This window comes from Salvelinus sp. IW2-2015, linkage group LG4q.1:29, assembly GCF_002910315.2.
Source record: "Salvelinus sp. IW2-2015 linkage group LG4q.1:29, ASM291031v2, whole genome shotgun sequence".
Taxonomy (NCBI): Eukaryota; Metazoa; Chordata; class Actinopteri; order Salmoniformes; family Salmonidae; genus Salvelinus; species Salvelinus sp. IW2-2015.
Window position 1 is genome coordinate 89,981,323 of NC_036842.1, and position 17,091 is coordinate 89,998,413.

At 43.6% G+C, this 17,091-nt stretch overlaps 1 protein-coding gene across 10 annotated transcripts in view; it reads left to right on the plus strand.

Moving 5' to 3' along the window:
- LOC111962788 (CUGBP Elav-like family member 2) overlaps positions 1–15,146 on the plus strand; it is a 58,298-nt gene extending 43,152 nt beyond the window's left edge. For 3 of the 10 annotated variants that reach the window (XM_023986106.2, XM_070443241.1, XM_070443242.1), the window contains exons 3-14: positions 533–615; positions 5,628–5,676; positions 6,076–6,210; positions 7,195–7,274; positions 9,853–10,014; positions 10,518–10,635; positions 11,191–11,316; positions 11,903–12,058; positions 12,692–12,868; positions 13,414–13,431; positions 13,858–14,001; positions 14,967–15,146. In XM_023986106.2, the coding sequence (XP_023841874.1) occupies positions 533–615; positions 5,628–5,676; positions 6,076–6,210; positions 7,195–7,274; positions 9,853–10,014; positions 10,518–10,635; positions 11,191–11,316; positions 11,903–12,058; positions 12,692–12,868; positions 13,414–13,431; positions 13,858–14,001; positions 14,967–15,094 (1,376 nt within the window). In that variant the 3' untranslated portion in view covers positions 15,095–15,146. The remainder of the gene's footprint in view (positions 1–532; positions 616–5,627; positions 5,677–6,075; positions 6,211–7,194; positions 7,275–9,852; positions 10,015–10,517; positions 10,636–11,190; positions 11,317–11,902; positions 12,059–12,691; positions 12,869–13,413; positions 13,432–13,857; positions 14,002–14,966) is intronic. The other 7 variants (XM_070443236.1, XM_070443238.1, XM_070443239.1 and 4 more) reach the window with 7 other exon arrangements.
- The last annotated feature ends 1,945 nt before the right edge of the window (positions 15,147–17,091 follow it).

Here is a 17,091-nt window from a genome sequence, read left to right on the forward strand (position 1 = left end):
TTCCCTCTCTCGTTCTCTCTCGTCCGTTCTCTGTACCATTGTGTGTACTGTATTGCCTTTTAAATGTGTATTCGCAACACTTCACACTGATGCAATGGAGTGCCGTTCTCTGTTAAAGTGTGGGTGGACGGTACAGTGGCACTCTACCACTGATCAGTGATCCTGACTGACGGCTAGCCCCTTGGTCTCTTGCGCTCTGCCCTTTCTGTGGCAGGACAGTCATGTGTGTCAACTATAGCCTTCACCCTCAGCCCTGTCTCTTTATCTAGCCAGCTAGGAGCCACTGCCTGTCCTTTGCATGCTCTCTGCGTTATGTACTGTATGTTCAACCGTGGTGGTGAAAGTAACGTGGCACATGTTCTAAACGTGTGACATGGTACGCACCGCGTTCTAAACGTGTGACATGGTGCGCACCGCGTTCTATTTACATTCCATTTCTTGTCTTGGAACAGCGTTGCTGTACGAATTACGTTACTGGTCTCTCATTCAATTCTGTTTTTCTCTCCTCCCCGCCCCCCTTCTCTCCTTCTAGGATGCTGTTTTGTAACATTTTATACCAGAAAAGCTGCCCTGGAGGCCCAGAATGCATTGCACAACATAAAGACCTTAACTGGGGTGAGTAAGCAGGAAGCGTGTGTGTTAGGGGTAACCACATTTACTCGACTGGTCGGCTGTTTGGTCGATAGGCTCTTAGTCGACCAATATGTTTTTTTGTTTTGTTTTTTGGAGCAGTGCCAAAAATAAAAGAATTATGCCACATGAGACACCGGTCTGATTCAGACCTGTCTCAGTGAACTAATCCATTGCGAAGGCCATGGATGGCTCACCGGTAGTATATTTGACTGTTTATTCGATTATATTATTGCAGTCTTTATCATTGTCATTGTAGGAGTGGACCATATATATATTCCCCCCCCATTCCACTAGTTTCCACAATTTTTTATATATATAAATAAATAATAATAATAATAATAAATAAATAAAAATCTCCATTCTAAGAGTTGTCAATTTATTAATTGTCTTTTGTTTGGAGCACTCGTGTCAATCTTGAGTAAGGACACGCGCCTGATCACACAGTGACGTAGGCATAGGCTACCTGGCCTGCACGCAAATGTTGGCCTATAAATGTGCCCATTCAGGTTTATGATACGTTTTCTGATTTGTCTTAACTCACCATCACTGTACAGGTTCTCCAAAGTATTTTTTTTCTTCGCCTCCTACATCAAGTAAACGAAGTCTGTTGTCACATCCATTGAGAATGATAATAGTTCCTTAATGTAGCCTATTGCAAAAATCTTTCCAGCTCTGATCCGGTAGAAATGTCATATAGGCCTACCTGATTATTTCTTATCCCATCTGCAAATAGCCTATGTTGCAATTTTGATAGCTGGACCAAGTTAATAGTTGATACTAGAGGTCGACCGATTATGATTTTTCAACGCCGATACCGATTATTGGAGGACCAAAAAAAGCCGAAACCGATTAATCGGCCTATTTTTAAATAATAAATAAATGTTTTATTTGTAATAATGACAATTACAACAATACTGAATGACTGCTTATTTTAACTTAACCTGTCTGGGAACTAGCGGAACCCCTCGCCAACAGCCAATGAAATTGCAGGGCGCCAAATTCAAACAAATCTCAAAATTCTAATTTCTCAAACATACAAGTATTAGACACCATTTTAAAGATCAACTTCTCGTTAATCCAACCACAGTGTCCGATTTCAAAAAGGCTTTTCGGCGAAAGCACACCATATCAATATGTTAGGTCAGCACCTAGTCACAGAAAGCATACAGCCATTTTCCAACCAAAGTCACAAAAAGCAGAAATAGAGAGAAAATTAATCACCAACCTTTGATATTCTTCATCAGATGACACTCCCGGGACAACATGTTACACAATACATGTATGTTTTGTTAAATCAAGTTCATATTTATATCTAAAAACCTCAGTTTACATTTGGCTTTGCCTCCAAAACATCCTGTGAATTTGCACAGATCCACATCAATTTACAGAAATACACATAATAAAATTTGATAAAAGATACAAGTATTATGCACAGAATTATAGATATACTTCTCCTTAATGCAACCCCTTTGTCAGATTTCAAAAAAGCTTTACGGAAAAAGCAAACCATGCAATAATCTGAGTACGGTGCTCAGAGACCAAAACAAGCCAAACATATACCCGCCATGTTGCGGAATCAACAGAATTCAGAAATAGCATTATAAATATTCACTTACCTTTGATGATCTTCATCAGAATGCACTCCCAGGAATCCCAGTTACACAAACGTTTGTTTTAGTTCGATAAAGTCCATCATTCATGTCCAAATACCTCCTTGTTGTTCGCGCCTTGAGTTCACAAATCCAAATTCATGACGCGTGATCTCTAGGAGCAGACAAAGTCAAAGAGTTCCGTTACAGTCCGTAGAAACATGTCAAACGATGCATAGAATCTGCTCCATTTTCCAGAGATAAATAGCCTAACCAGCAGGGGGGGAAACCTGTTCCCAACCTTCTTCCCGCTGCTACTGGTTTTCGTAAATTGTGCCATTACGCTCCTAAAGTTGTCGGTAATAGAATGCAGCAGCGGTCCGCAACCACCTCCATTTCGAGTGCCAAGTAATCGTACCATTTCTACTGACCTGCATGCCAGTTATGATTTTTAATATTCACATTTTTGTGTAACAGTTTAAAATTCATTTATAGTCGTTGTCTCAATCAATGTCACATGGTTAATCAAAATACTATCTAAATGAAAATTATACAAATCTAAAAGTAACTTATTGCAAATATGTAAAACAATAGCCTACATAAACCAACAAATAAAAACACTGCAGACAGACAATATCATAAAGGGAAAATATCCTGTAAATCCCATTGGCTACGCATGGACTGCCTGCAAGGAACTTGAAACATTGTATCAACTAGAGGTCGACCGATTAATCGGAATGGCCGATTTAATTAGGGCCGATTTTCAAGTTTTCATAACAATCGGAAATCTGTATTTTTTTATTTAACCTTTATTTAACAAGGCAAGTCAGTTAAGAACACATTTTTATTTTCAATGACGGCCTAGTAACAGTGGGTTAACTGCCTAGTTCAGGGGCAGAACAACAGATTTTTACCTTGTCAGCTCGGGAATTCGATCTAGCAACCTGCCGTCCTAACCTAAACGGGTATAAAACATTGAGGTCTTGTTTTCTTTCTAGTGGGTTTCGCGCACATCTTATAATTTTACAAACCATGACACGGGCTGTTTTTAAACTAATCCCGGGTCGCTAATTATTGGTTTGATAACAAACAACGTTCATTAATGTTATCTAGCTAGCTAACAACCTGCTAACTTGAAGGGTGGTTTAGGCAAATTTGATTGGCCCATGAAGAAAGGATAAGACTGCTAATCATTATGTTCTTGAAAATAGGTAGGTTTCATATAGGCTTAATTAATGTAAGCCTGAACTATCTAATATTTTGAATTCGGTTTGGTGCCTAATGTTATAAGAGTTTGGAGCAGTGTGTGTTTGTGGGAGAGTGAGTGATGGTGAGACATTTAGAAAACGTGAACATGCGTCCTGGGGACGGGACCAACATGATGCTAGCTCACTTTTTTTCCTCCACCTCGGTATTGCAATACTAATCGGTGATACTTGGCCTGGTATCGTATCATTTGTGAAATGGTATCGTGACAACACTAAATAACCACACAGCCGTGTCCAGATTGACCTAGCTCTCTCTCTCTCTCTCTCCCTGATGTGATAACACAGACCTATAGGTTATTTATTGTAATTAACGAAATCAGCCAAATGTCCACAATGTTTGGTCGGTGTCTATTTAATTGTTGGTTTATCGTCCCAGCTCTACTCTGGCAGTTAAAGCATTTTCAAATGGTGTATTTTGGACAGCTGCTCCTTACCTCAGCCAGTCATGCTGCTCCTGGCATTGACTGGAGTCCCATGGCGCGTCAGTGGAAAAGCTTGCGTCCCTGTCGGTCGCTAGACCTGGGTTCAAATACTATTTAAAACTATTTCAAATAGTTGAGCTGTTCTTGAGCTTGTTGCAATGGAACCAACCTGCAAAACCTGTCCTGGCAACCCAATTTGGCACACCAGGCAGGCTAATGGAAATGCTCAGTTATTTGAAAGATTTCAAATAGTATTTGAATGCAGGTAGGCCTGCCTGTCGCACTGACTCTCTGTGCCTTCCTCTCCTTGGTGAGTGACGCCGGTCCTCATACTGAGAGGGGCCATCTGTCGATTTATCTTAGTTCCCTTTCCTCTCGTAAATTAAAAACATTTTTAAAATCGTAACCGCATGACTGCCTCTTGTTTTTATCATGAGTGCTCAAGCGAGGGAGTAAAATTGTCATAAATACACAGCAAACACATTTTTAAACTTAAAGCCTAGACATATTTATCATGGTTCCCTTCTCTAGAAAAATAACACATTTCATACAGCCAGCCTAGCCTCCCTTGTGTGTTTTGCTTTGATATTGAAAGCTTGCTCGAGTAAGATATCCAATCCATTTCCCATGACAAACTTAACTTGAAACCTTGCAACCCCACTCATATTTCTATTCCCCTTAGTTAAAATGTACTCACTACGCTATATATTCCTTCAATTCCCTTTCCTGCTGTCTCTGGGCCAACATGGCAGGTGTAGATTGCTAATCCAAGAGGCTAACTCTTCAGATCCACTTCTCCCACAGTGTATTTGGAGGATCTAATGGAACTGCCAGGGGAAATAAGTTGCAGGTGGAAATATGTAATTTGGAGACTTGATTGGATTTTCTGCCAGCTTCTTGTTGGAAGCTTGAGCTATGGTGCTCATTTTTTGGAGAGTGTTAGCAATGCTTGTGGAAATGGATGGTGTTTAGTTAGCATTCCATTCACTTTAAATGCCAGTAAACATTTTTAGAAGCAGACCAGAGGAGACCAACACTTGTGAAATGAATCCTGAACGAATGTTGACAGGAAGTAATCAATAACTGAAATCCCCCTGACTTGGTCTGCATCCCAAATTTAAACCATATTCCCTAGATAACCCCGGTCAAAAAGTAGCGCACTTTATAGGGAATAGTGTGTCGTTCTGACCCAACCGAAGAAAGATGAAAGAAATTGGATCTGAGGATTTGAGCCCCACCTCTAGCCAGTGGACATATCCACTTCCATAGCTGACTGGAGTGTTGGAGATGATTGGGTTTGAGAGGAGAGCGAACAATGGAGACATGGTGGAAGAAAAGGATGAGGGGGAATATACCGGCAAGAGGACAACATGGGCTTTTTCTAAATTCTCCGTCTGTCACCTTCCCTTCATCTGTACTGTTTGGGAAAGACTTGACAATCCTGTGAAAACAATATGACGGAATCAAGCTCATCGTTAGGCTGGCTTTCACCTAACCAGATCAGTTCCGGTGGAGAGGGAGGCTGGGAGGGAGGCTGGGAGGAGGGAGGCGGGGAGAGGACAGGTTTTTAAACAATTGAGAGCCAAGGAGAAATCATCAGCCAAGCAGCACCTGGTCTGTTCGTCGTGGGAACTAACGGTTGTTGGCGCGTGTGATTGTGGTGACAGGTGTGATGATGGCATGATAAACATGTTTCTTCCGTGTTCTCCTCCCAGATGCATCATCCCATCCAGATGAAACCCGCCGACAGCGAGAAAACAAACGGTGAGTGACATCACCGGTGGAAGTTTGTAAGCAAAACATGGCTTCTGACCGGTTAAATAGAGTGTGGGGCTGTGTCTCAAATAGAACCCTATTCCTTATGTACTGCACTACTTTTGACCATGGCCCATAGGGAATAAATAGGTAATGGGTTTCTATTTGGGGGGGCAACCTGAGAACAGAACGCAGCTAATGTCTACCATGAAATCCCAGAGGGGAAATTACATAGGGGGGGTGACCTGAAAAAAGGGGGGGTTGACTTAAATCTTTTATTTGTATTTTTTTTTTTAAGTATGTGTTGTACAATGACCGGTGTCTATGTTCAGTGTTTGTGCAGAGATGAACAGAGTGCATTTTCAGTATAGTTCAATTATAAAACAATCGTTGATATCTTCATTTCAGCGGTGGAAGACAGAAAACTCTTTATCGGAATGGTGACGAAGAAATACGGCGAGAATGAGGTTCGGCTGATGTTCTCTGCTTTCGGCCAGATAGAGGAATGCCGAATTCTCCGTGGACCCGACGGTCTGAGCAGAGGTGGGTTGTGGGTAACGCAGTGTCACACTCCACGCTTCCTTTTATACCAAGTGGTCCTGGGTTCAGTGAATGAGTTGGTAAGAGTGTGGGGATATTAACACCAGAGGTCTTGGGTTCAATTCCCGCAAAGAAATCATAATGCACGTAGTCAAAATATATGCATGTCAAATGTACTGCAAGTCGCTTTGGATACAAATCTGATTGGGTAGGTATAATGGTAGTGGCTTCCTCTTTAAGTACCCCCCCCCACCCCCCCCGCAGAGCAGAGTGAGGGGGCCGCACCACCGCTCTCACCACTGCCTGTAACAATGGTCCCGGCCGTCGCCATGGCAACCCCTAGCTGCTGGTGTTCTGGGCCGGGCTCAGCTGGCAGGCAGGACACACACACACACACACAGTACTGCACCGCCCCCACTATGCTCCACAAAGGATGGGATTACTCCTGTCTGTCTGTGCCGCAGAAGACGCCATAAAAGCCAATGAGCTGAAAGCAGAGCAGAACATGCAGAGCTCAAACTGTCACTGCACCCTGTGGCTAGCTGGTAGCCATATTGAGTGTCTGTCATTGTAGCATGTGACGTTGCCATGCCATATATATATATTTTTTTTATACACAGATCTATTAATTTACGTCATCCCTATCCATTATCACATCCACCCTCTCACCACATCCACGTCGCCCCATCCTCAGCTTCTCTTAATTGTGATATAATACGTCTGTTACTGTTACGTTACTGTGCTCATGTGATTGTTGTTGTGACTGTTATCGTCGTCGTTGTTGTTTCTTCCATGTACTAACCAGTGAGAGCGGTCCCTTCTGTCGGTGTGCTTGGAGTGCTGTTCACTCTAATATGGTGTTACTGTAATATGTAATGTTTCATAACGACGTGTCCAAATACCTTTTTTTTTGTGTGTGTGTGTCTGGTTTTGTTTCTTCTTTGTCCCTCCCTCCCCCTCTTGTTCCCTCTCCCTTCCCCCTTACAGGCTGTGCGTTTATCACATTTTCTACCAGGGCTCAGGCTGCGAATGCAATCAAATCCCTGCATCATTCTCAGACAATGGAGGTACTGTACCCCTCAGCACATATTTACCTTTTAAAAATCTGTTTTAGAGGAAGCCTAATGAATCCATAATGTCCCATTTAAAATATTATTGATAATGTGACTTGTCAAGTTGCAAAGCACCATTCAATCTCTTAGATAAGTATTTACCAAGGTTTTACATGGTAGAACATTAGCCTCCCCTCTATTGAATAGGGTGTTTAACTGAAATATAGGCTACCTTATTAGAGTATTTGTCCCACTAAATCTGTTCAAAACAGGGGTCGGTATTCGTGTTGAGTCAGTTCAGTGCTTAGGAACTGGAGCAGAAGTATTGTGACGGTCAACATGTCAGCGGCTCCCTAGTGAAGCGTCCAACCGATCCCTAATTAGGAACAACTCATTAAATCTAGCTCATCTCTGGGCCTCAGAGATTAGAACTAGGCCCTGCTAATGGTGGCACCCTTAGGGTTGCTGTGAAATTCTGGAACCCGTTTTAAAATTCCCATGTTTTCTAGAAATCACGGTTCAAGGGTTCCCTTTTGATTCTGCATATCCTCTGACTGGGATTTTTGGGGACTTTGGGAACATTTCCAGGAATTTTACAACCCTAGTAGTCCCTTTACTGTCTGTTACCCCCTGGTGCTATGGGAGCTGCTACTAGTGTAGAAAGTCATTTTCCCGATCAAGCCTGGTCCCCTCATCTGGCACTCTAACACAGATACCTTCCGCATGTCTACGTCTGGTCTCTCCAGTGATACGTCAATATCTGGCTTGTAATGTCTGTCTGTTACAGAGGAACGCAGTGCTATCCTATGTATGCCTTTTGTTGTGACAAAATGTTTTAACTAGTGATGTCTTGACTTGGAAGTACACGTGTGTGTGTGTGTGTGTGTGAGAAGTTGACTCTCCTCAGCCTCAGTCCCTCTCGTTTAGCCCAATCGTCGTTTTGAGCCTTATCCTTCAGTGTTACAAAGTGTAATTGTCTGTCTGTGAACATTATCCCTTCCTGGGTCTGTCTGTGAACATTATCCCTTCCTGGGTCTGTCTGTGAACATTATCCCTTCCTGGGTCTGTCTGTCTGAACATTATCCCTTCCTGGGTATGTCTGTCTGTGAACATGATCCCTTCCTGGGTCTGTCTGTCTGTGAACATGATCCCTTCCTGGGTCTGTCTGTCTGTGAACATGATCCCTTCCTGGGTCTGTTGCTGTGAACATTATCCCTTCTTCCTGGGTCTGTCTTGTCTGTGACCATTATCCCTTCCTGGGTATGTCTGTCTGTGAACATTATCCCTTTCCTGGGTATTGTCTGTCTGTGAACATTATCCTTCCTGGGTCTGTCTGTCTGTGAACATTATCCCTTCCTGGGTCTGTCTGTGAACATGAATCCCTTCCTGGGTCTGTCTGTCTGTGAACATATCCCTTCCTGGGTTCTGTCTGAACATGATCCCTTCCTGGGTCTGTCTGAACATGATCCCTTCCTGGGTCTGTCTGTCTGTGAACATGATCCTTTCCTGGGTCTGTCTGTCTGTGAACATGATCCCTTCCTGGGTCTGTCTGTCTGTGAACATGATCCCTTCTGGGTCTGTCTGTCTGTGAACATGATCCTTCCTGGGTCTGTCTGTCTGTGAACATGATCCCTTCCTGGGTCTGTCTGTCTGTGAACATGATCCCTTCCTGGGTCTGTCTGTCGTACATGATCTCCTGGGTCTGTCTGTCTGAACATGATCCCTTCCTGGGTGCTGTCTGTCTGTGAACATGATCCCTTCCTGGGTCTGTCTGTCTGTGAACATGATCCCTTCCTGGGTCTGTCTGTTCTGTGAACCATGATCCTTCCTGGGTCTGTCTGTCTGTGAACATGATCCCTTCCTGGGTCTGTCTGTCTGTGAACATGATCCTTCCTGGTCTGTCTGTCTGTGAACTGATCCCTCCTGGGTCTGTCTGTCTGTGAACATGATCCCTTCCTGGGTCTGTCTGTCTGAACATGATCCCTTCCTGGGTCTGTCTGTCTGAACATGATCCCTTCCTGGGTCTGTCTGTCTGTGAACATGATCCCTTCCTGGGTCTGTCTGCTGTGAACATGATCCCTTCCTGGGTCTGTCTGTCTGTGACATGATCCCTTCTGGGTCTGTCTGTCTGTACATGACCCTTCCTGGGTCTGTCTGTCTGTGAACATGATCCTTCCTGGGTCTGTCTGTCTGTGACATGATCCCTTCCTGGGTCTGTCTGTCTGTGAAATGTCCCTTCTGGTCTGTCTGTCTGTGAACATGACTCCCTTCCTGGGTCTGTCTGTCTGTTGAACATGATCCTTTCCTGGGTCTGTCTGTCTGTCTGTGAACATTATCCTTCCTGGGTCTGTCTGTGGAATGTTGCCTGTCTTTGTCATGCATGGAGTGTGTTCCATCTCTGTTTATATTTGAATGCAACACTTTGGCAACTTATTTAAATAATATATTTCAGATTCCACAGGACGTTAGTCCATCTCCTACAATGGATTCCTGACAAATGGCCTTGCAGATTTTCCTCTGTTATAGCGATGGTGTTTCTGGATGTGAATTTCACTGGATGTGATATCTAACCCCCCCCCCCCCCCCCCTACAGGGCTGCACTTCTCCCATGGTGTGTAAGTTTGCGGACACTCAGAGGGATAAGGAGCAGCGGCGCTTGCAGCAGCAGATGGCCCAACAGATGCAGCAGCTTAACAGTGCCTCCACCTGGGGAAATCTGGCAGGGTTGGGAGGCCTCACGCCACAGTACTTAGCCGTAAGTACACCTTAATACCAGGTTTGGGGTCAATTCAGAAAGTAAACCCAATTCCACATTTTCCTCTTCCATTGAGGAGAATTGGAATTTCAGTGTACTCCCTGAATTGAAATGGAATTGATTCCGATCCCGACCCTGCTTAATACTCCATAGTACACTATATTAACCTGGGAGGCCTCACACCACAATACCTGGCAGTAACTGTAAACCATCAACATACTTTTTCATAAATATACACACATTTTATCATTGTTGGAAAGCATGGCATTGAAGTAATGGACTCCTTCTCGTTTTGTTTTTCCTCGGGTTCTTGTCATCTCTCCTAGCCTTTTTTCTTAAACCGTATTTGAGGAGAAGATCCGAGGGCCCTCTCGGACCTTCTCCTGCAGTGAGTTTTGAGGAGAGAGGATGCGAGGAATCACAAAGCCTGAACTAATTGAGAAAGTGCACAAGTCTCTCCTTTGCTCTATTGTTCTAGAACTCTCTTTCGCTTTGTTTTACAGTTGCTCCAACAGGCGACGGCTACCAGTAACCAGAGTACTTTTGGTAACCAGAGTGCTTTTGGTAACCAGAGTGCTTTTGGTAACCAGAGTACTTTTGGTGGCATGCAGAGACTAGGAGGTAAGTCACTCACTGTCCCTGTTCATGTCCCCCCATAACTCCAACCCACTTGAAGAAAAAGACAACTGTTTATGTAAACAACCTTCTGACTCAGCGCTTCACTCCCACATAGTTTCACAACCACTGACATCACATTACCCTTGAATGAGATCACCGTTGGGAAGATTAATCAGAGTAGCTATTGTAGGAGACCATAAGTCTGCTGGGGACAAACTTAAAGGATTGAATATCAAAAACCTTTGGAGTGCCTCAAGGTAGTGTGCTAGGGTCACTTGTTTTCCTGTTGTATGTCAATAATATGAAGTGTGCTTGTTGTTGCCATCTCCTTCTGTAAGCCGATGATTCCGCTCTTCTGGTCTCCCATAAGGACAGCTGATGCAGCTCCATTTCCCACTCTCGGGTTGTCATTGCGAATAGGAATCTGTTCTTAGTTATATTTATCGAGGTATAGCCGTTATCTCTCCTCCCCATGGTTCCAGCCACGTCAGCTGATCATGACAATATTACTTCTTATAATGATTACGATCATTATCCTTCCTCTGTCTCCTCTTCCAGGTGTGAACCAGCTGCAGCTGCAGAACCTGGCCACATTAGCAGCTGCCGCCTCTGCAGCCCAAAACTCAGGCGGCTCCACCAACGCCATGTCAGCCAACGGCGCTTTAGGTAATCTCTATAACTCAGGTAAATATGGTACACCACTTTTCTTTTACGTCCAGGTAATATAGAGTAGGCTGTTCAAACCCTTTCTCTCATTATTACTTTTGTGTCATTTCTAAAAAGTCGCCAGACAACAAAATATTACCTCTTCGTCTTGCCTGGGTTCTATCCTCCAGAGGATGGTCGGGGGGGGCGTAACATAGTTATAAATAATTTGTACACAAACAGATTATCCCAAACAGATAATAGTATTTGACAAAAAAACAGAATCATTTCCGACCTTCATTACATTGGGATACGGTCAGATATGCCTCTCTAGTTATGCGGGAGTACTTCAACTGATTTCCTCAATTAAAATCACTTTGAGCTGATTTCCTGGTGATTTTTAGTCTCATGTCCAACAACGAAAATTATAATAAATAAAAAAATTGGCCACCCAAATTAAAATCACCAGGCTGCCTATTGAGGAGCCCTGCTATACGGCGTAGTTTATTTGCCTTTTATCTTTTTAATTTATTTTACGACTATGTGAGTTAATCAGTTGAGTTGATAGATTAGTTTGTGTAGCGAGTGAGTCTCGGTTTACCTACTGGTGATCTCTCCCCGGCAGCAGGCCAGACGGCAGGTTCCAGCGCGGGTGCAGCCATGAACACCCTGGCCTCTCTGGGCCTGACCCAGGGCCTTGGCGGGGGTCTGACGGGGGCCTCCATGGGCCTCAACAACCTCAACGCCCTCACTGGGGGGGTCAGCGGTGAGTATGCCCTCAGTGAGTACCGCACAAAAAAAAAAAATGACTTTACTACCTTTTCTTCAACCCTTTTGTTTCTGTCTTTCAAATCATACATTTCATTCTGTTGCTGTTCTTCAGGTATCTGGTTGGTTTCATGGACACAGATTGCCTGGTCCTGGCTTTGGAGAATCTCCATAAATTGTCCAGGACTAGGCTAGTGTCTGGGAACCTAGCCACTATAGTCCTCATTGAATCTCAAATGTATGACTACATGTATGGTAGGGCCCGGACCATACCGGTATTGCAAAATTATTATTATTTTCCCCCCATGGAAAAAATGAAAACACGAAGCAGACCACTCTTTGGTCTTTTTTAAAAACTTACTGTATGTAAAATAGTGTTCTGTAACTTGGAAAATCAATACTTGTGACTGGATGACAACATAATGTTTGTTTCCAACATTAGGGCTTTTTATCTAAAGAAGTGAAATCTGCTTCTTGTTTTGTTTCCTTGCCACGATAGTAACGATTATCACGATACTGGTATCGTTCCGGCCCTACTGTACGGTAGAGAGGACTGTAGGTGTCGAAGCCTCTCTGGCTGTTGTATTCATGTAATCTATATTTTTGAATTGTCAAATAAATTCTATGTTTCCGTCTACTGTGTTAGGTATGGCTGCTATGAACGGGGGCCTGGGGGCCTCGATGGCTAATGGCTCTGGAGCGAGCTCCATGGATGCCCTGACCCAGGCTTACTCAGGGATGCAGCAGTACACTGCTTCCGCCCTGCCTTCCCTCTACAGCCAGTCCCTACTGCAGGGTGCAGCCGGGGGGAGCCAGAAGGAGGGTGGGTCTCAGGCCACACACCAATTACCAATATTGCTTTGTTTTGATCCTGTGTGTCAACTAGTCTCTTGTCAGCCCATGTGGTTGATTGAGGTTATTGGATATGATTAAAAAAATAAATGTACATTGTGGTCATTTAGCAGACGCTCTTATCCAGAGCGACTTATAGTAGTGAGTACGTACATTTTCATACTTTTTTTGTCTTTTGTACTGCCCCCCTCCCCCCCGTGGGAGTCAACATTAGCAGACAGACACGTTTGAGATTGTATGTACTACCATAACAGTCAATTACTTATTTCCATTGGGATCCCTTTAAATGTACACACCAGTTACCCGTTTTGATCACACGTGTGTGTGTGTGTGTGTGTGTGTCCGAGGGTCATGTAAGTCCATATGCGCTGGGCACCCACCTAAAAGGTGTTTGACGTTTTAAAGAAAATAATTGATTAGCCATAGGGCACAGTGTCACATGTTTACTGAGTACCACAACATTATCTGCCTCTTTCTAAAATAAAAAGTGCATCCTCTACTTCCTTGATCCTTTAGCCAGGAGCCAGAGGGAGGGTGAGTCAGTCCAGTCACACTAAGCACACCTGAGTTCAGGTAGTATTGTCTTTCTTTCAAATACTTTGAGTAGTTGCTTGAGACTGCCACAAGTATTGTAAGTTAACCCCTAAACTTTAATCTTGGGTCAGTTTTGCTTTTTCCCCCAATAATGGTTACGGTTAGGATTGGGGGATGGGAAACTGATCCTAGATCTGTACCTAGGGGAGATTTTACCAGGGAGCCCTTGAGTGGCAGATGGGCAGGCTTTGCACTTTTGGGACTATTCCATTGTGCCAGGCGAGCTCAATCAAGCACGATTGAGTATTGGAAAGATTTTAAATACTGTTTTGAACCCAGGTCGGTGTTTGTTGGATCTGTCAAAATGTTTTTTCCGTTGACCTTAGTCTACCTTTCTCACATCTCTCTATCCATCTCTTCCCACAGGTCCTGAGGGGGCTAACCTGTTCATCTATCACCTGCCCCAGGAGTTTGGAGACCAGGATGTCCTTCAGATGTTCATGCCTTTCGGAAACGTTGTCTCTGCCAAAGTCTTCATTGACAAACAGACCAATCTGAGCAAGTGCTTCGGTACGTACGGTCGTCTTCTACCCCTTAAACATGAGCATGGAGATGGCCATGGTAAAATCATTTGTGTTGCTCCAATTCTAAAATGCATAGATCAATGTTTTATTGCTTACCTAAGAGTTGAGTTTCCCACAAACGTCTCTCGCCAACTTGCTTTTTGCACTGTTGGTTATACGAAATATAACTTTTAATGGCTTTTTACTAGTATTCTCCATTCCTCAGGGTTCGTCAGCTACGTCAATCTAGTATTTATCTTTCCCTTGTCCATTCCTCAGGGTTCGTCAGCTACGTCAATCTAGTATTTATCTTTCCCATTGTCCATGTCCCTCAGGTGTTCGTCAGCTACGTCAATCTAGTAGTTTATCTTCCCTTGTCCATTCCTCAGGGTTCGTCAGCTACGTCACATCTAGTATTTATCTTTCCCTTGTCCATTCCTCAGGGTTCGTCAGCTACGCCAATCTAGTATTTATCTTTCCTTGTCCATTCCTCAGGGTTCGTCAGCTACGTCAATCTAGTATTATCTTTCCCTTGTCCATTCCTCAGGGTTCGTCAGCTACGTCAATCTAGTATTTATCTCTTCCTTGTCCATTCCTCAGGGTTCGTCAGCTACGTCAATCTAGTATTATCTTTCCCTTGTCCATTCCTCAGGGTTCGTCAGCTACGTCATATAAGATATTTATCTTTCCCTTGTCCATTCCTCAGGGTTCGTTCAGCTACGTCAATCTAGTATTATCTTTCCCTGTCCATTCCTCAGGGTGTCCGTCAGCTACGTCAATCAGTAATTTATTCTTTCCCTTGTCCATTCCTCAGGGTTCGTAGCTACGTCAATCTAGTATTTATTCTTTCCCTTGTCATTCCTCAGGTTCGTCAGCTACGTCAATCTAGTATTTAATCTTTCCCTTGTCCATTCCTCAGGGTTCGTCAGCTACGTCAATCTAGTATTTATCTTTCCCTTGTCCATTCCTCAGGGTTCGTCAGCTACGACAATCCAGTGTCGGCGCAGGCCGCCATCCAGGCCATGAACGGCTTCCAGATCGGCATGAAGAGGCTCAAGGTGCAGCTGAAGCGCTCCAAGAATGACAGCAAACCCTACTGATCCGTACCCAGGGCAGGGGCCTTCCCCCTGGCTCTGTGTTAGCACTGCTAGGGTAAGTCTAAGTCTGCCCAACCAGCTAGCCAACCCACGACTTGAGCCGAGGCCATCCGATCAACACAGCAGAGACTTATTTCACTGGGGTGTGGCTGAAAGGTGCTGTTGGTGTCATACCAACTCTCACCACTTGCGTCGTCGATTTATTATTCTCTTAACAGTTACGATCTTATCTCTCTACACGTTTAGTACACCATCCATTCCTTTTACAGTTTCATGTCATTTTTTAAGAGTCGTATAAAGTGTTTTAATTTATGATTTATTTATAGCTATCAATGGAGCCAATGTTCAAGGGGGTCCTCTGTGTCGACTGCTATAAGAGGGAGCATCAGATTTGATTATTTCCATACCATTTCATTACCTCTACAAAGTTTTTTTTTTTTTAAATACAGGTTGACTAAGGATCAGACACGCTTGATACTGTCAAAGCTCTTGGTCTTCATTCTGTCGCATTGATCTCTATGTGAAGCTCGCTTTTATGTTCTCTCTCTGCTTCCATCTTTTTCTCTCTCTCTCTCTCTTTCTCAATCTAATCCATGTCAAGCTGCTGGGGCTACCTCTGCTCTCCTCTCTCAACTTCTTCCAATCATTCCATCCATCTATCCAAGTCTTCCCTAAAGGGACTGACTGGTTGGAGATGGATCAGTTTGTCTTAGTCTACCATACATCTAGTGATGTCATTTCCTGTGTCAAACCTGTGTATTGTTCTGCGTGTAGGGAAAGCTTGTCCCTGATTTGCAGTTATGTTATGTGTGGTGACTGGCAGTTGTTTGTTGATTGTGCCTCATGGTTGAAAGGTTATTGTGCTGTGGCTCTGTCTAACTTCTCTCTCTCTCTTTTTCTCTCCTCTCCTCTCCTCTCTTTCTCTCCTCTCCTCTCTACATCTCTCCGTGTTTTTTCTTCCCTTTTTTTTAGAACAAATCTTCATGCCTGTTTGCTCATCGTTAGCCTAGCATGTCCTCATGGTGTTGAAAACCGACTCCAAACTCCTCTTCCTCCCGGCTACTCCTCCTCAATCCTCCCACCGGCATTGTCTCGAAAAAGCTCTGCCCTGACGCAATTTAGGCTTACACCTGGGCACACAACGCCGCGCTGACCTTTAACACTAATGACATTGGACCTTAGCCTCCAACATGCATTGGTGCTTGGTCCAAAATGGCCCCCCTGTTCCCTATATGTGCCCGACGCTTCTGCCCAGAGCCTTTTTTGACGCGGGCAAGTACTCCACTACTATAAGGAAGAGGCTGCCATTTTGGATAGAGAGATGATTTTATTTTTTTTGCATGCAACTTCGTTTTTCTTTGTTCCTGTATAAAATGTGAGGGAGGTCGCGTCAAGCAAAATCAATGTGAAATCCTACCTGAGCTCATTTCATTTAAAATACTTTGTTTTGTACATTTTCTGCAAATGCAAAAAAAAAAAAAAAAAAAAAAAAAAACTTGTTTTAAAAGCCTGTGGGATTGTTATTTTTGTTTGTAATTTGCTTGTTTCTTTGCTTGTTTCTTTTTTACCTCTTCTCTCTCTCAGTATAAAGTTCACTTGAAAGTTTGAATACAGGGACTAGCACAGCGCTGTGCTACTTTGTGCCATTAGCAATATGTCTGCTTCTGAAACAACAAAATAATGCTGTGTCCAAAATGGCACCCCTGTCTCCTATGTAGTTCACTACTTTTTACCCAGGCCCTGGGCTCTAGTCAAAAGAGTGCACTATGTAGGGAATAGGTACCATGTTTAGACCCCAACCTAAGACCACTCGACTCGCAACACTTAAAAAAACTAGTCTGATTATCAACCAGAATTGCCCCTCCAGTGCTCTGTTAGGGTTTTCACATTTTCAATTTTCAATTTTGTCACCAAGGCTGTTAAAAAAAAAAGTGACTCTTGGCTTTCATTTAATGAAAATATGTGTATTTGCCTATTTTTGTTTTATTCTTTTTTTCAAA